This window comes from Sitophilus oryzae, unplaced genomic scaffold (assembly GCF_002938485.1).
Source record: "Sitophilus oryzae breed Bouriz unplaced genomic scaffold, Soryzae_2.0 scaffold_1436_pilon_pilon, whole genome shotgun sequence".
Taxonomy (NCBI): Eukaryota; Metazoa; Arthropoda; class Insecta; order Coleoptera; family Curculionidae; genus Sitophilus; species Sitophilus oryzae.
Window position 1 is genome coordinate 1,111,011 of NW_022146100.1, and position 25,526 is coordinate 1,136,536.

Consider the following 25,526-nt stretch of genomic DNA (forward strand, 5'->3'; position numbering starts at 1 on the left):
AGGAATTGCTATTTTAGGAACGAAACATTTTCTTATTTAACAACATGGCGGCTTTCACTTTGTTATTTTGGAGATTAAGATGGAGTAGTGCGAGTAGTCGCATACTGGACTAATAAAGTCGCAGTTCGGCCTTAACAGGTAGTATACTAGTCGCAAGATTGCCTAATTTAGTCATCCTAGAGTCTAGCTTGTGCCGCCCTCTATAATCTAAATAAACGAGGGAGTGGATAAACTATCGGTAATATTTGTCGATGTATATTTAAATTTAGTTTTATATGTACCTTTCTTATGTCCCATTTTAATTAAATTTTTTTATAAAAACAAAAACAGCACTGAACTGTCTGACTGAACAGAACAATGAAGTGAAAATTTAAGATTTAAGGTTATGGTTCAATACAGTTGCAAAAAGTTTGTGACTCGACGTCCTACCAACGTAAGAATAAGGAAATATAAACAACGTTGGAATTAGTAAAACAGACGACGTTTGCATAACGTTGGAATAGGTCCTGAAACTGACGTCGGAAAACTCAATATTGTCCAACGTTGTAACTACGTTGTCCGAATCACCTAAAGATCACTTAAGCAAAAAAGGTTACAAGACAACGTTTATTCGACGTCGCAGAAGCTTCTACTTTGCTGTAGTACTAGTCCAACGTCGGCACAACGTTATAAAAACGTTTAAATTTATTTTAATACCCAAGGTAGGGAGCTAACTATTTTTTGTAACTAATCCAACGTTGTGTTTAGTAAACATGTGGTCGCAAGTCGTGAAAATGCTACTTGGGTGTATACAGGGTGCTTAGAAAAATCTGGTTATTGATTAATCACGATCCTGCTTAAAACGCTTGACGTAAAAAGCTGATTTTTGGAAAACAGATTGACTTTAGGGCGTAGAGGTTCGATAAGAAGGGATTTTTCGAAACTTGAATTCTAAGGGGGTGAAACTATATATCCTTCAAATATTAAAATATTTTTTATTTAAAAACCGGTGAGTTTTTCGGAAAAACTCTTAAACACGTATATTTTATTTTGTTGTTTTACCTATTTTAAGATTTTTTATAAATTTATACGGGGTGTTTCATAAAATATGACTATTGAGTAATCACGATTCTGCTTAAACTGCTTGACGTTTAAAGCTGATTTTTGGCAAACGGATTGACTGTGGGGTGTAGAGGTTCGATAAGGAGGGGTTTCTCGAATCTCAAATTCCAAGGGGGTGTAAACGCCCCTCAAATATTACAATATTTGTTATTTAAAAAACGGTTAGTCTTTCGGAAAACGCTTGGACAAGCATAATTTATTAGGTTTTTTTACATATTTTGAAATATTTTAAAAAATCATACAGGGTGTTCCAGAAAGTTGGGTAATTTCTTAACCACGATTCTGCTTAAACTGCTTGACGTAAAAAGCTTATTTTTGGCAAACGGATTTTTCGAAAGTCAAATTCCAAAGAGATGAAACTACCCCTCAAATATTACCAAGTTATATAATAATATCGGCATATTTTTTTTCTCATGCTGACATATCGGCATATTGTTTTTTCTCATGCTTAGTATAAAGTACCCAATAATATGACATTATAGACGACAATAGTCACCAAAACCATCTCGTCATATTAAAAAATTACATCAAAAAATAATAATAATTGAAAAAATTGCAAATTGATCGTGATCAGTTCATTTCGTTCTTACAAATTAACCAAAGGATGTATTGACATGAATCAAAAAACAAAATCTGACGGTAAAATTATATTTTAGAAAAATTCACAAGCGAAATTATTAAATAATTAGTAATTTAATTAGTATCTCTCTCTAAATTAAAAATGTAAGTTCCAATCTGTCAATTATACGAGGGAAAACAATATGTTATTTTGGTGAAAGTTTGAAACATCTTGTGGAATATTTTAAAATAGCAAGAAATTTAAAAATCATCCTATCATCCAGGTACATCCTTTCTCGATAGTTTGTTATTTCAAATTGCCTATAAGGTTGCGCATCTTCTTAGTTAGTTATTAGCGTTGAATAAGCTAATAACTAACTCTGAGGTGTAAATAAAGATTGGCTTACTTTGTGTCTCTTCTAAACTGATTGTTGGCGTCTGCATTCCATTTTTTCTCAAAATATCTATGAGTTCGTAACGTAAAGAAGATATATCCTGTCTTATTTCCATGACATCGTCAGCGGTAATACCAAAGACATCCCTCTTTCTCTGCTCCGCAGTTACGTATCTTCGCACGAGCAACTTCATCACAGATTCGTATCTTTCTCTAGCAAATTCTTTAGACTTTGACTACAGGATAAACAGAAACTGTGTTTATTGGGTAAATAGATATACGAAATACCGGGTACCTACGTCTCAAAAGTGGCTCACCCCCTATAACTTTTTTATTTTTTCAGATAAAAAAACGAGATTTGTTATGTTGGTATATGACATAAATTAGGATTGATTGACGTATTCGATTGTTCTTGTCACTTCCTGTTTCACCGGAAATGACTATAACTTTTGATTTTTAAATGTCACCCTCGGTATTGTTTACTTTTTTATTTATTTATTCGATAGAAAATGACACTCTGAATAGAATGACATATCATATGCCAACTTTTGACATTTTCGCATATGGTTTATTTGAGATTGTAACATGCGGTTTATAACGACAATTATACAGGGTTGTTCACCACATACGACACGGAGTATTCTAGCTAAACGATTAGATTTTTACAAATTTTAAGTTTTGGGTTCGTTGAAAGACTATTAGAGGTACAATTTAAAATTATTTTTAAAAGATACAGAGTGTCCCAAATAAGTAAAAAATATTATAGTTGTATTTTTTTAAATGGAACACCCTGTATATTATGCCATTTTTGGATTCTACGATTGAAATAAAGGTAAATTTGATTAAGGTTTATCACACTTAAACGCTTAAGCTACTGTAATTTTGAAGTTTTTTAAAATTTTTAACCCCCTCCCATACCCCCTTACCAACCCCACACCCCCACCAAAAACTAATGGCCAGATTCTCGGGTGCCACAGTATTTTTGTGCCAAATTTGGTTAAAATCGGTTTAGCGGTTTTTGAGTTATCATGTTACAGACGGACAGACAGACAGACACCACGAAAATATTTTGTATTTAGGTCATTTATGACCCAAATAACTCACTTTGAGTGAAATTAAAAAAACTTTTTTTTACCGATCTTAATAGCCTACCATACCTGTTGGTATGATCGGCTAAAAATGCTTTTTGCGAATATGCTAATGAGCCACCCTCGTTCCATTTGAAAAAAATTGAGATATGATTAAAAATAATATTTGGGCATCTCTTAACTGGCCAGGGCAAGACACGAAAAACACTAAACGATCAAATCTATTTTTTCAAGGCTTCATGATTAAAAATTAGTGTTTTTAACACAGCCATGGCACTCTAGATTAAAATTTAAAATACGAATTTTTTTAAAGCGAAAATGTCAAAAGTTGACATATCATTCTATTCAGAGTGACATTTTCTATCGAATAAAGTAAAAAAATACCGAGGGTGCCCTTTAAAAATCATAAGTTGTAGTCATTTCCGGTAAAACAGGAAGCGACCAAAAACAATTGAATACGTCAAATCAATCCTAATTTATGTCATATACTAACATACCAAATCTCGTTTTGTTATCTGAAAAAATAAAAAAGTTATAGGGAGTGAGCCACTTTTGCGACGCACCCGGTATATATGAATTATACAGGGTGTCATTGAAATGGTGTAAAAAAATCATAGTACTCCTAAAAATAGTAAAAAAAGTTCCTATAAGTATAGGGCGGAAAATGCATATTAAGGGAGTTAGGGGCACTGAAAGGGTCAATTTAAAAAACGGTTGTTTTGAAATTGCAGGCTTAGAAAAGGAGATAAAATTTCGAAAAAAAATACTCTGCCATAAATTTTGACCCTAAATTAAATGGTGATACTGAAAAATTATTTGGAAAAGCGGAAAGGGTAGTTTTTGCAAGGGTGGGAGGTTGTTTCATGAATAACTTTTTTGAGGTTATTTTTTTGCACGTGGGTTCATTTTTTGAAAACTACATACTTTTTCCTACAAAAAAGGTACTCTTGTTGAAATTTTTTTATGTAGACCTTATATAAATTATTGCTATTTTCAATTAAAGAGGAAATAATATGAACAAAATAAAGGATAATTCGTCGATTCTAAAAAAAGAAAGAAAAATCACTGTTCCAGTGTTTCCACGGTCAGTGCCAGTAGTAATATCGCAACTACTACTACTAATGCTACGATTGATCCGCGAGCAATGCCCATACTTTTAAAACATCTTATTGCTTTAAAAAACGAAATAATCCACTAGATTTCTACTTCTGGGGCCACTTGAAAGCTTTGGTTTACTCAGTGCCGATTAAAAGATCGCGCACACTATACCTACACGGACCGGCACGGACCAGACCAGTAAAATCTACCGATGAAGGTGACCGTGTTATTTAATAGAGTAGAGCACACTAGACCAGTACCAGCACGTACCGCCACAAGCCACGACCGTCAAAACAGGTCGTGTCGGTCAGGGACAAATATGACCGGCAATATTTATGCCTGGTCGTACTGGTCCGACCTAATGTGCGCACCGGCGAACCAGCACACCTCCACAAACATGCTAAATCTCTAAGTATAATAAAAATGTCACAAATTTAATCAAATTTTCTGAACGCCTAACTTTTAGTTGCAAAAAAATCGTTAGTATAGAGAATATCAAAATAAATAATACGTTTTTGTAGAATACATACCTGCAGCTTGCTGAGCCATTTTCAATCAAAACAATAATATAAACGTAAAAAGAGCTCAAGAACAACAATTTATAATTTTAAACATAAAATTTAGCCATTTACCTCTTATCTGTGAGAAGTAACAACTTTGACGTTTCGTTGAATCAAATGAATGCAACTAAACACACCCATAGCCACGCCATTCATGGCAGAGATGATTTAACTTATCATTTATCTTTTTTTGGGAAATTTTAAACATATTTGCTTTTTCGAATTTCGATCACCTTTTTCATGCTAATACCCCACCGTGCCACGTTGCAAAAAAAATAACCTCAAAAAAGTTATTCACGAAAAAACCCTCTACCCTTGCAAAAACTACCCTTTTCGCTTTTCCAAATAATTTTTCAGAATTTTCATAATCACCATTTGATTTGGGGTCAAAATTTATGGCAGATAATTTTTTTCGAAATTTTATTTCGTTTTTTAAGCCTGCAATTTCAAATCAACCGTTTTTTCAATTCACCCTTTCAGTGCCCCTAACTCCCTTAATATGCATTTTCCGCCCTATACTTATAGGAACTTTTTTTTACTATTTTTAGGAGTACTATCACCCCCTGATTTTTTTACACCATTTCAATGACACCTTGTATAAACGAAGTATGCTATTGGTAGAATAATATAGAGCTATAAATAGAGCCTATGTAGTAATATTAAGGACATATCAAAAGAAGCTTCTAAAACAGTGAAAAGTGACATTTTTAAAATTTAATTCAAGTCATCAGAACACGCTGTACGAATATGAAAATACAGGATACCTTAAAGCTGGCAGAACTTCGGTCAGATTTATTGCAACCCATTGCTCTAAGCATAACTTTCGGTTGAGGCATAATATTGAAAGGCGCCGGTAAAGTATCACCGTCATCAAAATAGCTGATCCACAAGCGACTTCTGGCGAACTTCCATTCCGTATCAGATCTTTCCTATAGAACAAACCTGAATATCATGAAAAAGATAAAAAATTTGAGACTTACGGAAATTATTTGGTACGAATTGGACATCATGGCGATCAGCATATTGAGCAAAACGATTACATTGATGACGGAGTACGATCCGAACATTAACAAGGCCCAAAACCTTGTAAAGCCTTTGATTCCAGTCAGTTCAAAACACATCAGGTCAACCAATCCGAAACTTGCCCAAAACAGTGATTGAGAAGTCTCAAATAAACTAAAAAATATTAACGGAATAGTTAAAAAAGTAAGACCCTAAGAAACTTTCCTCAACACACTAAGAAACTTTCCTTTGCACAATTATTCATAATCTTATAATAAAATTTAAATGGGGAGGCGACAAGTTTCTAGACAATAAAATTATTTTTTAATATTTTTTTTTTCTTTTGGAACACCCGGTATTTTATTTCATTTTTGGATTCTTGGGCATAAAATATGATTTTATTATAAGGGTTTAATATCTTTAAATGCTTTGATTTTTGAGATATTTAAAAATATTTAAATATGCATGCTATAATAAACAAGTCTGTCAACACCCTGTACATTACTTTTCAGAGTTAATTCTTGTGCTGACTTTGAAACCAGAGAGATAAAAATTTAAAAAATGTTATTGCTTAAATGTATACAGGCGTATCAAAAAAAGTTTTATGTAAAATTAATATTCAAAATAGACCAGCAATTTTTGATACCCAGGTATATATATGAGAAAGCAATCAAATTTTTTAGTAAAGTTTATTTCTCTGGCTTGAAACTCAGCACAAGGATTAATTCTGAAAAGTAATGTACAAGGTGTTTTGTACAAGGTTAACTTTTTTATTATAGCATGCATATTTAAATATCTTTAAATATCTCAAAAACCAAAGCTTTTAAACATATTAAACCCTTATAATATAATATACCTTATTTGATGCCCAAGAATCCAAAAAAGAAATAAAATTCAGGGTGTTCTATAAGAAAAAATATAACTTTGGTATGTATCTTAGTTCTGACACAACCTGTACATTTCAAAATGATTTTAAATTATGCACATTGCCTTCCCACATATCCACACAAAATATTTTGTTTCTACATCTTTCCGTTTTCGTATAATCAACCGAGGCGAATAAGGTGCGCCGAATAAGCGTCGATTTGACCCACCCTGTACAGATCATACAGGGTGGTTCAAATTCGACGCTTTTAAATGGAAACACCCTTTTCTATAAGAGATAGACAAAAACTAATATCGGTGTCAGGAGCTCAATTTTTGTCAGAAACATGATGGTGAAAACCGCATATCGATATTTGTTACCGTTTTGGAGTTACGGGGTGTTTTTCAAAAATATGCATTATTGACAAATCGCTGTAACTTCTTTGCTATGGAAAATTTTGTATTTTTATGAAAACATTTCCAAAGCACCTTTTTACGTAGAATTTAATAGTATAAGTATAATTTTTTTAAAATTAATAATTTAAGAATTATCAACAGAAAATTTGATTTTTTTATATGGGACACCCTGTATATTTTTACTTTATTGAAAATAATTTAAAATTACCTTTCCAAAAATATAACACACTTGATATTTTGCTCGATTCCTCTTCGAGATATAGAGTATATAAAAATTCGCCCGCTTTAAATAAGTAGGCTTTGAACGGCACCGGCTGTAATGCAAAAAAAATCTAGCTATGAGCATCAATTAAAACGAAAATAATATTTGCTATGAGAGATGCAGAATTTTATAACAATTTAAAATATATTTAACCAACATCAACACATTTAAACTATATCTAATAACAATAAAAATAAATAGCAAACCAAGACATGATATTTGGCTACAGGTGTTCGACATATCGACCGTCTTCTGTTATGGACAGACGGGGCAGTTTTTGAACAATTCTCGCGGAATTCATTAACTCAGTGGGGGTGAAAGATACCCTCTCATAACTGCTAAGTATTTCTAATTCTTGTTTATATTATATGGAAGAATAAGGAACCTTTATTCTTCCGCAAATATATCCATAGGATTAGATTCATGGGCACTAAGTCATGCGGCCTCGACGGCCAACGGCTGGGATCTTGGTTAGCTATTCAATTATTCTTGAAATTGGCTGCAAAAATTTGCTGATAACTTCAACGTTTAGAGGCGGTGCGTCGTCTTGCTGGAAAAATATGTTTTCGAGTTCCATTAAGGATCATCAATAAGGAGTCCAAAGCCTACTAGTTAAAAGTGACAAACTTTTAAAAATTCTGTATTTCGAAGGGGATTATAAGAAAATATCAAGTGTGCTATATTTTTGGAAAGGTAATTTTAAATTCTTTTCAGTTAATTAAAAATATAGAGGGTGTCCCAAATAAAAAATCAATTATTCTGTTGATAACTCTTAAATTATTAATTTTAAAAAAATATACTTAAACCATTAAATTCTACGTAAAAAGTTGCTTTGGAAATGTTTTCATAAAAATACAAAATTTTCCATAGCAAAAAAGTTACAGCGATTTGTTAAAAATGCATATTTTTGAAAAACACCCCGGAACTCCGAAACGGTTACAGATATCGATATGCGGTTTATGTTTTTGATAAAAATTGAGCTCCAGACACCGATATTAGTTTTTGTCTATCTCCTATAGAAAAGGGTGTCTCCATTAAAAAGCGTCGAATTTGACCCACCCTGTACATGATCTATTACTTTGACTTACTTAGCGTATCGTCTCCATATAGTACAAGCTTTGTCATTATTTTCGAAGTCCGGCAATCCGTTTTGGAAATGATAGCATTTATTTTTTTCCAATTCTGCATAATACCATAGAAGCTGGTTCAAACCTAGTAATTTTAATTGTTGGTTAGTTTTTTATACAAAAATACAAAGAGTAGACTCTAAATATTTAAAAAAATTGTACAATTTCAAATAAATGCTTATTGTATGTTATGTAAAGTGTATTTAAATAAGTTAAAAAATATTAAAAACTTTTTTACAAAACGTACCGCAACCGAAGGCAAATAGTACAAGCGTGTAAATAAAGAAGAACTTTACAATGTCAATAATCATCCTGCCCAGGGATATTTGTAGAGGACCCAAATGCGGATTGACGCTGAATATGTGTACCAACTTCAAGAAGCTGCAAAACGGGAAAATCAAATAAAAATAAATATGTATTCGAAAGTTAAAAAAAAATAAAAAAAATGAAAAATTAAAGAGGAAATTGCAAGTATCCAATCCCTCATTACCAAAATTGTATGCTTTGCCAAAAATTCATAAACCGGACAAGTCTATGCGCCCAATTGTTTCGGCTGTAGATTCTCCGACTTATAATTTGGCAAAATGGTTATCAAGGGAGTTCGAAAATTTACCTGATCATGAACCTTCTTCCTCAGTTAAAAATAATATTGAATTCATTAACAAAATTAAAGATATAACATTGTATGAAGGTGAAATTTTGGTCTCCTTTGGTGTATCTTCGTTGTTCCCAAGTGTTCCAATTCCACATACTTTAGGCAATTACTGAACGCAAATGGTCTCGACAACAAAACTGTGAGTGAATATATTGAGCTTACATCGTTATGTATGAAACAAAATTGTTTTCAATTTAATAACAACTTTTTCGAACAGCGGGAAGGTACAGCAATGGGTAATCCATTGTCTCCATTTTTGGCTAATTTATTCATGAGCAGGTTTGAAGTGGAGGCTAAGAATCAGTTTGAGTATTTTCCAAGAGTATGGTTTAGGTATGTGGATGATATTTTTGCTGTTTTTGACACACATTCAGACACCATAGATAATTTTATTTCTAAGTTAAATAATCGTTTTCTTCCATTAAATTTAGACATGAAATTGAGAACAACGACAGATTACCATTTCTAGATGTATTAGTTATTAGAAATAGTAATAATTGCCTGGAATTTGATATCTATAGGAAAAATACGACCACACGCAGATATATTCCTAATGAATCACATCATAGTGTTGAACATAAAATGGCTAGTTTAAATTTCTTAGTTCATAGATTAATTAGTTTCCCACTTTCCAACGAAAGATATGAAATAGAAAGAAATTACATTAGGAATGTAGCTGGGTGTAATGGATATTCTCCTTCACTAGTTGATAAATTAATTAGAAAACGTAGGTATAGGTTAATGATTTCTGAAAATTCGACTTTTCAAGTGGAGAAAGATACGTCTAAATATTTTTCGATACCGTTTGATAGAGAGTTATCCCGTGGTCTAAAAGGAATTTTTAAGAATGTCAATTATAAACTTGTATATAGTCCTATTAATAAATTACAACAATTATTAGGTAATCCAAAAGATAAAACACCTCCACTGGAAAGGTCGGGTATTTATGAAATTTCTTGTAAAGATTGTAATCAGAAATATGTTGGGCAAACTACAAGATCAATATTAACTAGATTTAAAGAACACTTAGCTCAGATAAGATATGGTAGACCGGATAAATCTTGCGTTGCAACATATTGTTGATAATGAACATTGTATAGATCTTAATAATTTAAAATGAATTAAATAAGTCTCAAATTACAGGCAATTAGATGCATATGAAAGCATCAGAATTAATAAATGTAAAGATAGTATGAACAGAGTCAACGGTCCAATTCCTTCAAGTTCTTTGTTCCTACTACTCTAGTGGCGGAAATCTAACTGTTACGGTCAGTTGGCTCTGACTCGGTTGGCTAGATTTTGCCACGCCCACTCGGTGCCCACTGAGCGAGTATATAAACGCTCAACTTGTAGATTGTACTTTAGTTTATAATCATCTGCTGATGATGCTAACATGGTTAGCGAAACGCGCGTCCAGTGTAAAATAAAAGTGTTTTGGTGTATTGTGGTGATTTAGTGTTTTTTAATAAATTGTGATAGTATATTTAGTCCTTGATATACCCAGTACAACTAATATGAAATGATAATGAGAGCTAATTAAAAAATAAAATGACTATTTCCAAATAAAATGACCATCAATTTAAAACAACTATATTTTAGTTTAATCCTTGTCGTACACAGAGTGGTCCAAACTGTATTCCGAAAACTTCGGCAACATATTCTGCAGATAAAAATAAGTAAAAAAATTCGTATAAATGTATGTCCTAAAATGCTTACTTTCAGAGATACAGGGTGTAGAAATTTCATTTTTATTTCGATTTTTTCTAAATAATTTCTGAAGTAACGTCAATATTTCGATGAAAATTGGTATCTGGGAGTTTTTTGACATGAGAAATTTGATTTTGATGTCAATATGACTCTTACTAGTAGAGGGCGCCACCTACATATTTTTTAACTGGTTTGAAAGGTAATAACTTTTTTTCCGTACCTGTATAAAACTAGTGAGTAAAAAAATATACATTTACGATATTTTTTACATAAAAAAAGTCTCTTGGTAAAAATCGCTATGAGGAATGGTTATCGAGATATTTGAAATCGAAATTATCCATACCTGTCATTATTGACATAAATTGTTGACTAAATATGTAGTTATTAGATTGAAATCATAAATTTGAAATGTTTTTGTGCCAAAAGTTCAACAGAAACTGTTTTATCATCATTTTTTGCAGAAAAAATTATTATTAATTTAAAAAAATTAAAAATTCATACCATTTATTTATTTCAGTGAAATAACTATCTACTCAACGTGTTTATTTTTCATCAATAATGGCACGTATTGTCTATTTGCATTCTTCATTCATATCTTAAGAACGGTTGCTCGTAGCGATTTTTACAAAGAGGTATTTTTTACGTAAAAAGTCACAGAGAATGTATATTTTCGCTAGGTAGTTTTATACAGGTACGGTTTGGTTTAATACAAAAAGTTATTACGCTTCAAAACAGTTAAAACACATGTAGGTGACGCCCTCTACTAGTAGGAGTCATATTGACATCAAAATCTAATTTCTCATGTCAACAAATTCTTAAAAAACTCTTAGAAACGTTACTTCAGAAATTATTTAGAAAAAATCGAAACAAAAATGATACTTCTACACCCTGTATTTCTGAAAGTAAGCATTTTAGGACATACATTTATACGAACTTTTTTACTTATTTTTATCTGCAGAATATGCGGCCGAAGTTTTCGGAATACACTTCGGACTTTTACAACTTTGTACTGATTTGGATATTTTGTTAGGGAAATATATTTCTATTAAGTGTATCCCAAGAAAACCAATTTTCATTAAATAATTAATTTCTAATTACAATATATAGGTACCTAAATATCATTCCCGCTGCAAAAGCACCTTCAGATAACAGCATAGGTTCAAAAGTATCCCATTGTTCTCTTGGGTACCATGTTGTCTTGCCCAAAGAATCATCCCTCTAAAAATAATATCATTAGTCGATTTATTACAAAATTATACACGAACAAAATATTTTAGAAACGTACCCAACATATGTACCAAGATGTTAGGCGTAGAACCAGCCAAAAAACGTACATCATATTTGTAATAAAATCAACTATGTTCCATAAGTCTGATATATATTCCATAAGGCCGTCATTCCATAGGGATTTAATTTCTGCCCATATTAAACCTAAAATTTGATATTTGTATAGGCTTGACGCATTTCAGTTGATTTCAACAAATTCCGACCGCAGCGCACTCTACGGAAAAAATCTGAAATTATCAATATATAACTAACGCCGCCGGCCGGCGCCGCCTCGCCGTCATGTTTTCATTAAAATAATATTGAAATTGTGGTTTTGTCATAATATAGTATTTTGGTTTTCTGCTAGTGCAGTTATTGAAACTATAAAACAATCAGGTACGAGATTTGTGTGATGCAATGCTGTTTCGAGTAGTAAAAAATAAGTGAAAAAGAATTCGAACTAGGCGTCGTGTTGTGTTGTGACAATTTCTAGTGTTAATAAAATTGTCAAAAAATGATAACACGTAAAGGAAGGCGTAATTAGGGCGTTGTTGGGTGCAATAGCATTCAATAACTCAACTTTCCCGGATATTCAACTTTCCCAGAACAACATTTTATATAGCTTCATAGTTTCTCACACCGATTTGATCAATAGCCAAAATGGATTCAAGCAGTTCGACGAAACAAGTGAATAAACACAATGCTCGTTACATAATCATAAAATTAAATAGACATATACTATGAGAGGATGAAATATAATTTGCAATATTAATGGTATACTTTTTTTTAATCAACTAGTGATTAAATGTTTTATGAACATCTTCCAAAATTATAATTATGTATCTTTAAAAAATTTCGTCATAGCCGAAATAGCTCCAATTATGCCACACCATATAGCAAAACCGGTGATAAAACTATGTTCGCCAGCGTAGTTGAACTCGTTTAGTTTTTTTTAACTTGAATCATAAATTATAATGCAAGTTAGACCTTGTGAAGATATCAGAATATTTATCTTTTTACTTTTTTTAGAATAATTATATACTATTTTTTTCGTTCACTCGCCATTTAAACCCGTGTATTTATATGTATTCGTTATTTACGATATTCCCCGGCGGTGGCAGCACTGGTGGAGAATGCACCAAGCCTATAGGAACTCTTACACAATACCTAATTAATTATTATCCTCAGTTAAACTCGCTTGGGCCATTATCCAAGAATAACAATAAACTGAACTAGTCAGCCAAAAAATAATCAGTTTTTAAACAGAAACTTACTTACTACATACAGAATGACTCCGCATTCAGCCAAACCAAATAAAGCTCCCCTTTCCTTTCTCTCCCATTCATCTATAATATCCTGCATCCATTGAGAGCCAAAAAACTCTAGAACTACTATTTCCACCCTCTGAGATGCTGCTCCTAAAAGAGCTGGAAAATAAAATTTTATTACATTAAAAATAAATACGTTAAAGCAAGTCAATCGGACGAATTGAAATCTGTTAATGGATTTAATAAATGTATTAATAGCTATTTATGTAAGAAGTTGCGAAATTAATTTCATACAAGATTTTTTGTGAAAGCGGATAATTTGAAATTTATATAATGTTTAAAAAATGTTCTGGTAATCAGTTTCTAAGGCATTGTTTATGCATTGTTTAACATTTTAATGACAAAGTTCTGTCAGGTTCAAACATCGCCTTATTTCCTACAAAGTTTTGTGAAAAAATGAGTGATAATGACGAGTCTTTGGATATTCAACAAGCTACTGAAACTGCGCTATCCATGTTAGTGCTCGAGAACCGAGCACCTACAACAACTTTGAAACTTCAAAAGAAAAACATGTTGAGAATTTCACAGAAAAGGTATTGCTAGCTTATTTCCTGAAGTTATCCACTACCTTAAAGCCGTCAACTCTGTGGAGTAAATATTCGATGCTCCGCACCATGATTTACCTGAACAGAAACGTAGATATTAGCAAATTCACAAACCTTATTGCATTTTTAAAAAGAAAAGCTTCCGGATATCAGGCAAAGAAATCAAAAGTATTTACAAAACTGAAAATAGAACGCTTTATGAAAGAAGCCGATGACAAAGAATTCCTGTTAGCTAAAGTTGTCTTAATCGATGGTGTATTTGGAGCATGTAGGAGGGAAGAAATCACGTTTTTGACCGTAGATGCCATTAAATATTATCAGCCATTTATTAGTGTGAAGTTTCCGAATACAAAAACTCATTTTCCAAGAGTGTTTACGATTACTGAGGGACCAATTGATGGTATCAATTTCTTACATGTATTTCGTAAGTACGCAAAACTTCGACCACTCAATGTGACACATCAGCGATTTTTCTTGACGTATCGAAAAAATCAATGCTGTACCCCGCCTTATTTTTAAAAGATCTGTTATTACTAGTAGATTCGAAAAGAAAAATCGCTGCTTACATAGAAAGAATCCGTACGACGCAGAGTGTATAATAAATTTTACAAATGGTTTCTTCAGGAATTGACCCATCGTTGAGTTTGGAGCCATCATGTAGGCCCCACAATAAGCTGGAAACATCATTCCAAGTTTGGCTACTTGGATGGATTGTCCCACTAAGCTTTTTCTCCTGAATCCTGGCAATCCTTCGTACCAAATCGATGCTAACAGTTGCTGAACGTTCGGATGAGCTATAAACTATTGAAAAATTATTTAAAATCTGTAATAGTGCATAATTTAGATACTAATCTAGATAAGATTACTACATATTCTCAATATATCAGCATCAGAACCGTGTCAGTATTTTCTTTGAGTGGCCAAGACATCAGGACAAAAAAAAAGATCGCTCAACAAACATCCAAGATATTGGCTTGTATCCATCTTAAATGGGACATCCTGTATATGTTTTTTAACTTAAAATTTAAAAAAATATTTTTTTTTCAAAAAATTCTGAATTTGAAAAAAAAATATTCCAAAAAACATTTCGCAAAAATAATCTCATATACGTGTTTCTGGGGTCGAAATATACTACCCCTAAAATTATTTGCACTGAGACTCATCCTTTTTACAAATTTTTGTCAATATTAAATTTATGAATATTGTACTGAATGGACTAAATAACACACTACTCAATTCAAATAGTCCAATACCTTTTTCTGTTTATATTTTATAGCCAATTTCAGTCTTTCCAATGTTTGTCTTTCGCCGATAGACCATACTTCACCCTGTGGATTATAATTTAATATTATTTCCAGTTCTTGAGATGTTCTCACGTAGTCCAACAAGGATGTAGCGAAGTTTTGTACTTGTGCTCTCATTTCCTAAAATATGTAATATTCAATAAAATGTTACTGCATATACAGGTAAATCCTACTTCTATAGAGTATACCGGGTGCGTCTCAAAAGTGGTTCACCCCTATAACTTTTTTATTTCTTTATTCTTCAGATAAAAAATCGAGATTTCGTATGTTAGTATATGACATAAATTAGGATTGATTGATTTACATCGGGCCCCATGCCCCCCCCCTGTATTCTGTTTGAGGGTATTTTAACTTACGTCGTAATCTGATCTAAATTCATTCTCCATTCGGCTCAATCTTCTCAAATCCCATGATAACTCGAAAGCAGTTAACAATGGATCGCTGGACGATAAAGATATTAATGATGGAGATGATAAAGCTCTATAGGCGTTTATTCTGGATTGAGAATGCCTCAGTGAATCTGTTTTAGTTGAGAATACACAGTCATCACAACCACATCTAAAAAATAATTTATTATATTAGGTAGTTGTTTTTGGGGCGGATATAAAATATATATACAGGGTGAGTCTTAAATAAGTGCAATGTACAGGGTGTCCCACTAAGAATAGCTCTCGGCTGTATCTCGGAAAGTATTAGTAGGGCCTACGGAAAAAAGTATTTATAACTAAAGGGGCTATGAGAAATTGCTGGAAATTATTTTCAAGTTTGTAAAACGGCCGCTAGAGGGCGCAACTGCTATGGAAAATAATAAAAAAGATTTTTTACAGAATTTTGCCTAGATAATGGGTACTATAAATAATAGCTTCGTAATCTTCAGTAAATTTTGCATTTTTTTTGTTAGAACCATTTTCCCCTATCTGCTAAAATAAAGTGGTGGGGGAAAAGGTTAGATCTATCTTTACTTAAATGTTAATAACTCCGGACTGGATGATCGAAATCCAATAAACGAGGGCTCGTTTAAAAGAGCGTTTCTTACTCTATACTATACCATAAAAATAATAATAATAAGGTATTGAATGTAGACGCTAGGGGGCGCTTTCTTGTATATGTAATTTTAGCTGATAGTAAAGAGTAATAAAAACTTAAAAAGTCAGCGAAAACCGCATCTTGATTTTTTCAAACCGAAGATATTAGCAAAATTATAATAAATACCAAAAAATAAGCCCTTAATTACCTTATTTTTACAATACGGTATCAGTAGCCCTCTTGATTATGCCCATTCTAACAAAAAAATAAGATAGAAACAGTTAGTTTATTTTAAAATCGACGAAATACCAGAATACCATAATACCAGATGTATTAATATCTAATAATTAAGACATTAATAACAGTGAACAAGAAACAATGATTCAGTGAAGTCATGGTAGGCTTTGGAAAAAAGTTGCTTTTGACGTAATAGTATAAACGTTAAATTGTCATTAGATCAACATTTTGATAGTCTTAGCAGCGTTTTTTATCTGTTATTATTTGAACTTGATCCTGAAGTTGGTTAGTGATAAATATTTTTTTCTTATATATTCTTTTCTAATATGTACTTTCCGAGATACAGCCGAACTCTATTCCTAGTGGGACACTCTGTACATGAACAATATCGCTGAACAATATTATTGAAACTTTCTAAAAATGTAGAATAGAATTTAACACTCTCCAATGTGGCGAAAATTTCGAAAACAAGTCGCTTTAGAAACGACGATGGATATAATTTATTAATAATAAATTAATATTGTATTTTTTTATTTAATAAAATATATTTAATTTATTGTATTTTCCAGAAAACTTCCAATACATATGATCAGCCAGGGTCACCCTGTTTACATAAAAAAAGTATTACCGGACATCATGAGGCATCGGCAATGTCGCACCCCTGTCTAACAGAAGCTTGATTATTTCATAATTATTTTTATGAGCGGCCAAAATAAGTGGTGTAATATCAGTTGTAAACGATGCTCCAGACTTGTCAACTCGTTCCCAGCTCTATAAAAAAAATTAATTTTACTAAATTATCGAAATAAATTTAATATTAAAGTTTTGACAGTAGCAATTACAGCCAATAGTAGTTTAATCGTCATTGGTAAAGATAATCATCGAATATAGAATATAGATACAAAGTACCGTAAGCCGTAAGATGGATTCTTCTTTGTAAACTACTTATACTGTACATATTTGATTTTTTTTAATGGGAGTTAAGTAACAAATCATTGTGAATCTCTTAATAATGTAATAGACATAATATAGATCAAACTAAAACGTAAGGGCAGCGTTAATATTGGCCATTACTTGACCACATGTCACTTACATAAGGTTCATCCTCTTTATGGCATTTTTCCTCCCAATTCAACAGTACTTCAACACCTTCAACGTATTCTTCTTTAATCGCATGTAGCAAGGCATCCTAAAACACTATCTTATAAAAATTGAATTTTCTTCAAAACTTAATGTATTTGGCTACTTTGACTTGGATTCCTTCCTGCAAAAGCAATTTAATCAACTCGATATTCTCATTTTCTATCGCAGATATAAGAGCAGATCTGGTAAGCGGATCGACACAGTTTATATCAAACTCTTCAGGACGAGTTTTGTACTGATCGATAATTCTAAAAAAAAATTAAAAAGGAATGCACAAAACAAGTATACAAATTACATAGTTAGTCTTATTGTTTAAAATAAACATTTATAAATGTTTACAATGTCAAAGAATAAAAAAATAAAAATAAGATTCAAAAATATTTAGTAAGTTTAAGTATAGTAAATATAGTAATAGCTAGCGATGGGAACTATCGAATGAATTAGACTATCGAATGGTTAATGAATGAATGATTTCAACTATCGAATGGTTTTATTCGAATAAAATCATTCATTCATTTGTACACTAAAGCATATGTGACAACCTCGCCGTGCGACTAAATGGTTATCGTTGAGCCACGACTATCGAATGCTTTTGATAAATGAAATTTAGTATTCGTTTGATTTTTGTATGCGTCAGTGCATTATTAGTTCTTCCAAATTTTTATAACTTCGCCGTATAAATACTGTGCTATTTTTGCGTTTATTAAAATAGTTAAAGTAAATGAAAAAAACATTGTGTGGTTTTCCGTAATCCGATCTTTCAATTATTTAATTTTATATGGTATATGGTCTATTTTTTAATGGGAAATTTTGAGAAGTAGCAATTGTTAAGAAAGATGAGATGAACTTACAATTAATTTTAAAAATACATATTTGTATTTTAGATATTTTAATAATATGAATTAGTTGAACTTAATAATCATATTTAAGTAATATGGTTAAGTAAATGCGGTTATCGAACTCAAACTATGGGGTGAGAAAATTAAAATGAAAGTTTTACACGTGCCAATTTAAAAAAAAAGTTAACGATGTTCGTATTTTGTTTATGCTAATTCTCTTACATGTAGTTTTTTGCAAAGAAATATTTCATTTATTTTTTAAAGTAAATGCCAGTAAAAGTAAATATAATTTTTAAATAGTAATATAAAGCACCTAATATAAATAATTTTGATTTTTAATTTTTTATTTATATTTTCCTTCCATTACACTGCATGCTTAGAAAATTAATAAATGTTTATATTTCATGATTTTAAAATTTGTTGTTAATATAACAAATTAGTTCTGTAATTATTATTATTTAATAAACCAACGTTGCCACACACAAAAAATTTAGAGACTATATTATTTTTAAATAGGATCTAATATAAATAATTTTGACATCTAATTTGTTGTTTATATTTTGCTACTGCTTAAAAAAAATATTTATATTAAATGATTTAAAATTTTGTTGTTAATAGGTATAACAAATTATAACTGTTATTATTATTTATTAAACCAGTCTCTGCTTAAAAACATTAAAAATAATTTTCCTACATCCAAAATAACAAGTATTATTGCAGTGTAACAACAGAATATTAATAAAAAAAAATGCAGAATATATAGACATACTATCCCTAACTAACTAAAGCCAAACAATAATATTCTTTGCTAATATCAACTAATACCAAAATATGGCAACAGCGCCCTTCATAATGTATTTTCTGTGTAAATACTAGCACCTCAATAAAAAAATAATGTGTCCTTATCTATATCTGACTCCGCAAAAATCAAAGATGCCGGCTTCTTTCATAGCATTGCCACCGACCGCTGTCGGGTTCCTCGGAAAGAAACCTACGTCGCCGGGCGACAACTAAAATTCAGTTAATATTTTATTATAATCGATCCTGACGAATAAATGAATTTCATAAATGAATGAATTTTATAAATGAATGGTTTTTGCTGCCGAATTACTAGAATACAATATTTCAAGGCAGATGACGGATCTATTCGATAATTTTTATTCGAATAGTTTTAAACGAATGTTTTCTTACTAACTATCGAATTATTCGAATGAATTGCAACTATCGAATGTTTCGATAGTATTCGTTCGATAGTTCCCACTACTAGTAATAGCAAATATTAGACAAATGTGTTTACAAGATCAAATTCGATTATCAAAATATAAGTCATTTACGGCGTAGAAAGCCTTGTCTAGTAAACAAAATTTCAATGCTTTGCGAAATGAAGAAAATGATGTTATGGATTTGATTTCAAATGGCAGGTCATTGTGCATTTTTTTTCGAGTTGTATAATATTGAACTTTTAACTAACCCTGAGCGTGGGGTAGGTACAGTACGTCTGTCCGTTCTGTAGCTACGGGGTATCCGTGAGAGGGGAAACGATATTCTCTCGATGTTTTTCGTAAAAAATTAGACGACGCGTCCCATCAATAAACATTCGACAAATTTGCAAGTAGCCAATAAAATGCGTGGGCAGAGCGATTTGCGGTGACGTACTCGTCAAGTCGACGTATAAAATAGATTGTTGTTTATTTAAATGTTTTTTGTCAGCATTCCTTTTATAGACATAGATCCAGCAAACGTACTGTAGATAAAGATCTTGCTCCGCGTTCCTGAGTGGATAAGTGTGAGATGGCCTTTCTTGAGAAGCTGATACATGCTTACGTATTAGGCAAACGGATTCAAATATAAGTAAGGAAGGAAGAGTTAATTAATATTTCGATCGTATGATATACATATCTTTTTACATTTGGCTATTAATATATCATCTAACTAGTCTACATGTTTTTAATGTTGTATTACTAATCTACATGTTTTTAACGCTGTTTTACAATTTGATCCAAACCAGCAATCAAAAAAGTCGAACCAAAATACCCCCATTTACAGTACGTCTGTCCGTTCTGTAGCTACGGGGTATCCGTGAGAGGGGAAACGATATTCTCTCGATGTTTTTCGTAAAAAATTAGACGACGCGTCCCATCAATAAACATTCGACAAATTTGCAAGTAGCCAATAAAATGCGTGGGCGGGGCGATTTGCGGTGACGTACTCGTCAAGTCGACGTATAAAATATATTGCTGTTTATTTAAATGTTTTTTGTCCGCATTCCTTTCATAGACACAGATCCAGCAGACGAACTGTACTTATACTGTCAGACAACAAAGTCAAATCGTTCTAAAGAGCATTCACGTGAAAAAATACAAACCATATATTGTACAAACATTTAATCTATTCATCGTCACAATATTGATAACAATGACGTGGGGTAAAACATTGAATACGGAAAATCAAATGCAATGCCAAAATAATAAAAAATAATATAAATATAATATAATATAAAAAATAAAATCATTTCACCGGAAGATAAATTGAAAATGGTATAGAGCAGTATAATGGCCAGCGAGATTCCCGGACCTGTCGCCAAAGGGCGGGGGGCATTACTTGACGTTATTTGTACAAGTGAAATGAAAATACATCTTAACAGTTACAATAAAGAGTACAAAATGCATGTGGTCAAAGAGCTACAAATAAAATTGAACGAAAAATAAATTTGTGCAATAGGGAGAGAGGTAACTCTTTCAAACATTTAGAGCATTAGAAACTAGTTTGTAATAGTTGATTTATTTATAATAGCTACGATTAATATGATGCATATTATTAAATCGTACACTGAGATTTCAAATTCACAATAAAAAATATTAAAAATAGTATCTTTGAATCGTTGATCTGGACATTATTTATTTGAATCTTTATTGCCTCTATTTTCCTTATTAATGTTAATTAGCGCTGATCAATATTATTGCGATGAATACAATCAGAGTAAATAATTTAAAAAACCAGAGTCGGACTTGAAATTATTTTAAGTAATAATTAAGTTTAGTTTTGTTGTTATTAAGGTACCCAAAACAAAAAAAAATATAAAGTGTCGCACATCGTTGTACTCGGGAGACCGTGTTCTTTCAAAATCTGAAATAAAAAATGCAGGTCCGTATTTAAAAAAAAATAAGTTGGCCCCTGTATCTCACAAATTATCAGCTAATTTGAAAATCTAAAAATACTATCAGATAGCCATAATAAAGTGGTTATGATAATGTGCAATTAGTTTTTTGATTTTCTAAAAAGTAACTACAGGAAAAAATCAAATTGATTTCTTTTAAAAATTCGTTTTTTTTTTCAAAAAACTCAGCAATCCTTCATATTTTTAAAACTTTTTTGATAACATGTTGGTGAACATCCCAAGGCGAAACTTTGCCCCAATTTAACCATGTATATATTCGTATCTATTACGGTTTCCGAGATACCAATGCTCGTACCACGAATTTGTAGCACCCTGTATAGAATAACAGAATTAGTGAGAAAACTGAAAAAAATATTCTAAATATGCTCTTATGTCTATCCTTGCTCGTCTATATATTGTTACCTTTTCACCGTTGCACAATCACCTCTTTCCGCGTAGAGCAGAAAAGCCTTCTCAATTTCAGAGAGCGGTCTCTCCACTGGATCTTTACGCATCGATTCAGTACCGTAACTCTCCTCAATCTTCTCCAACAAGTTTTCCTGCGACTCCGAACTCATTTTCACCGAATAAATACACCGTTGCACCGGCACTCAACGATCTATATCCTACCTGATTAAAACGATAATGAGACGGAAGAAAGAGGTAAACGTGGTAACTTGAAACCGGCATAGCCATGGACGGAAATCCTCCAAGTTTCCACATTCCCGTATCGATTGGTTTTTAATCCAATTAAAATGATTTAGGAGATGAGGATAGAGTACAGTCCGGTGGGAAATACACCTGCATGTATCGATTATTATATGGAAATAATCGGTTAAGTTTTTGATCGTTTAAATTTTATTTTGCTTTGTCTTTTGACTTTCACTTTTATCAGCGGAAAGGTCAAGTTAGTTAGTGTTCATATTTAGAGACTTGCAGTAGAAATTCGAACAGACTGAGTAAGAGTAGAACTATATGTTGAAGATATGTTTTCTTTTCGGCTAGCACTAAACGGTATTTTGTGAACTCATATTTTTCAAAGTATAATGCATTTGGTCCTTTAATTAACATTATAGAGAAGACGTGGTTATAGTATAGTCCATTAAGGGGAAAATACACAAGCCTATATCAATTATTATACCGGGTCCCAAGTAGCATCTATCTGACTTCGAACTAAATCTGACCTGAAGCGACGTCAGACTTTGTGCAAATTTAGGTCGGGTGCTGGTGATACGGCCGGTGACGTCCTATTAAAAGCGACGTCGTTGGATCCGAGTCGGTAAATCCAACGATCTGTCGACGTACAAAATAACAACGTACCATTTTTATTAATTACCCAACGTCGTTCCCACGCTGGCTTGCACGACGTACATATACTTGAACTAGCCCGACGTCTACCCGTTGTCCGAATAGGATACGTCTCACTGCTAATCCCTAAAGTAACGTCCAATTATATTTTGTTGTATTTTATGTTCATATTTATAACCTAATTTACGTATCTCTATTTACGTCCGTAAATACAACCCATTAAGTAGCATTTGCGGCCTAATGAACATCATGAACATAACCTAATAAAAAGTTGTAAACAAACTTATTTTTTTTATTATGCCTAAAAACACTAAAAGGGCATTTAAAGATTCATCTACATTTTACAGAAAGAGGTCGAGGCTTTTGCAAAATAATAATAGTAGTAGTGATGTCTTGCCTCCACCCACGAATGCTTTTTATCCGGAAGAGATGCTGCATTACACTGGTGCATCTTAATTTCATTTTTTAGCTTAGGAAACCAGCAGACCCCATCCTCTTCCCATATGTGAGGTACTGGTTCCAATTCTTTTAAATTTTGTATATATACTATCTTAAAAAAGTGGCTGCCCATTTTTTTTAAGGAGAAAACAAAAAATAAAATATACTTGCACAAATCCACAAATCACTGATACGCAAAGTGAGGTTACGTGGCGTACGTTGGAATTATATACGTCATGATACGATTGCCGGTCGTCCGGTTTGATGAGTTCGTCGTGTGAGACGACTAATATTGGAGACCCGGTCGGAATTGGTATATTGGTAGTTCATATTAAGTCGGATACAGGAATCCGCCATTCTTAACAAGTATCCGATTGTCAGCCATTTTAAAATAGTTTTTTGTTTTTAAAATTTATATTCACATTCCGATTTCTAGTAGAATAATATTGATAAGGTTGAGTTTGGGGGGAACCACAGTACAGTTTTATGATTAAACCAGCTAGAAAATTAAAAAAAAAAAATTGCGAGTTACTTTTTTATAGATATTTTTATTTCATAAATCTACCTAATTTTGAAGGCGCTCGTTGTTTTCCGGAGTATTTTAATCAGATATATCAAAAAAGTGACTTCCGTTGACAAAACTGATGTCTGGATTAATGATTCAGAATTATTATAATATGAAATTAGATAGGCACTTATAGTTATATTCGAGGAGTTATTATGAATCCATTTGTAATTAGGTAGTTTGGTTAGGTTTTTATGTATTCTTGGTAGCGAATATGAAACCAAACGTAACAGAAGTGCTTAGCGACGAATTTTAAGTAACTAAAATCCAACGTAATATGACGTTGGAAATTGGTGGAAAATGGCCCTATTGGGTCAGATACCGACGTCGAGGCGACCCGAATCTGTATTCCCCATTTAGGTGCAAATAAGGGTCGTCAGGCGGTCGAACCGACGTTGGTACCCGACGTCGGGTTTATTGGACGCGACGTATACCCGACGTTAGATAACGTCCAAATGTTACTTGGGGTGCGTGTCTCAAAAGTGGCTCACCCCCTATAACTTTTTTATTTTTTCAGATAAAAAAAACGAGATCTGATATATATAGTATATGACATAAATTAGGATTGATTTCACCAGAAATTACTACGACATCATTTTGTTTTTTAAATGGCACCCTCGGTATTTTTTACTTTATTCGATAAAAAATGTCATTTTGAATAGAATGACATCATATGTCAACTTTTGCCATTTTCGCTTAATAAAAAATCGTATTTTAAATTTCAATCTAGTGTGCCATGGCTATGTTAAAAACACTAATTTTTAATCAAGGAATCAAGGAAAATATATTTGATCGCCTAATGTTTTTAATGTATTGTCCTGGTCGGTTAAAAGATGCCCAAATCGTATTTTTAATCATATCTCAAGTTTTTCAAATGGAACGACGGTGGCTCATTAGCAAATTTGGAAAAAGAATTTTTTTATCAATAATTTGATAACAAACACTAGTATTTCGAGTAAAATTTTCGTTATGAACCGCATGTTATAATTTCAAATAAACCGTATGTGAAAATTTCAAAAGTTGACATATAATATGTAATTCTATTCAGAGTGTTATTTTCTGTCGAATAAAGTAAAAAAAATAGCGAGGGTGCCATTTAAAAATCAAAAAGTTGTAGTCATTTACGGTGAAACAGGAAGATAAGAGAATACTGATATAAGAATACAGGGACTTTAAAAAACTAACACATTTACACAAATGACACAAGCAACAACTTTTTTTAAATCTTCTGACACCCAAATCCAATCTAATCTAGTATTTTTTAATCGTGTAAAATTATATTAAAAAAATTATTACGTCCCAATCTAATATCATTTCATCAAAAATGCTTATATGTTTGTTTTGAAAAAGCTTTGTATATATTAAGAGAAATCTGGTAAAACAACGTTCTCAATTTCCCGCAGTTTGCTCCGTTTTCCACTAATCCAATTATTCAAATAAAATAACACGATTATTATAGGAGCCGTGTTATTTTTAAGAGGTTTATTTTATTCCTGCTAAAGCCATATGTTTCGGCCAATAAATATTTCTCTAGCTG

General features: G+C 32.1%; 1 protein-coding gene across 5 annotated transcripts in view; it reads right to left on the reverse strand.

Moving 5' to 3' along the window:
- LOC115876407 (transient receptor potential protein) overlaps positions 1 to 22,302 on the reverse strand; it is a 32,178-nt gene extending 9,876 nt beyond the window's left edge. For all 5 annotated transcript variants that reach the window (XR_004049133.1, XR_004049134.1, XM_030892183.1 and 2 more), the window contains exons 1-15: positions 22,102 to 22,302; positions 17,786 to 17,930; positions 17,633 to 17,728; positions 17,168 to 17,310; positions 15,633 to 15,834; positions 15,226 to 15,396; positions 14,539 to 14,773; positions 13,374 to 13,526; positions 12,119 to 12,264; positions 11,945 to 12,051; positions 8,719 to 8,852; positions 8,433 to 8,556; positions 5,780 to 5,975; positions 5,564 to 5,728; positions 2,067 to 2,289 (exon numbers count right to left, since the gene is read on the reverse strand). Coding sequence is in view for 3 of the 5 variants with exons in the window: in XM_030892183.1 (XP_030748043.1) it covers positions 2,067 to 2,289; positions 5,564 to 5,728; positions 5,780 to 5,975; positions 8,433 to 8,556; positions 8,719 to 8,852; positions 11,945 to 12,051; positions 12,119 to 12,264; positions 13,374 to 13,526; positions 14,539 to 14,773; positions 15,226 to 15,396; positions 15,633 to 15,834; positions 17,168 to 17,310; positions 17,633 to 17,728; positions 17,786 to 17,930; positions 22,102 to 22,256 (2,395 nt within the window). In the remaining 2 variants the exon portion in view is untranslated. The remainder of the gene's footprint in view (positions 1 to 2,066; positions 2,290 to 5,563; positions 5,729 to 5,779; positions 5,976 to 8,432; positions 8,557 to 8,718; positions 8,853 to 11,944; positions 12,052 to 12,118; positions 12,265 to 13,373; positions 13,527 to 14,538; positions 14,774 to 15,225; positions 15,397 to 15,632; positions 15,835 to 17,167; positions 17,311 to 17,632; positions 17,729 to 17,785; positions 17,931 to 22,101) is intronic.
- Positions 22,303 to 25,526: the final 3,224 nt, after the last annotated feature.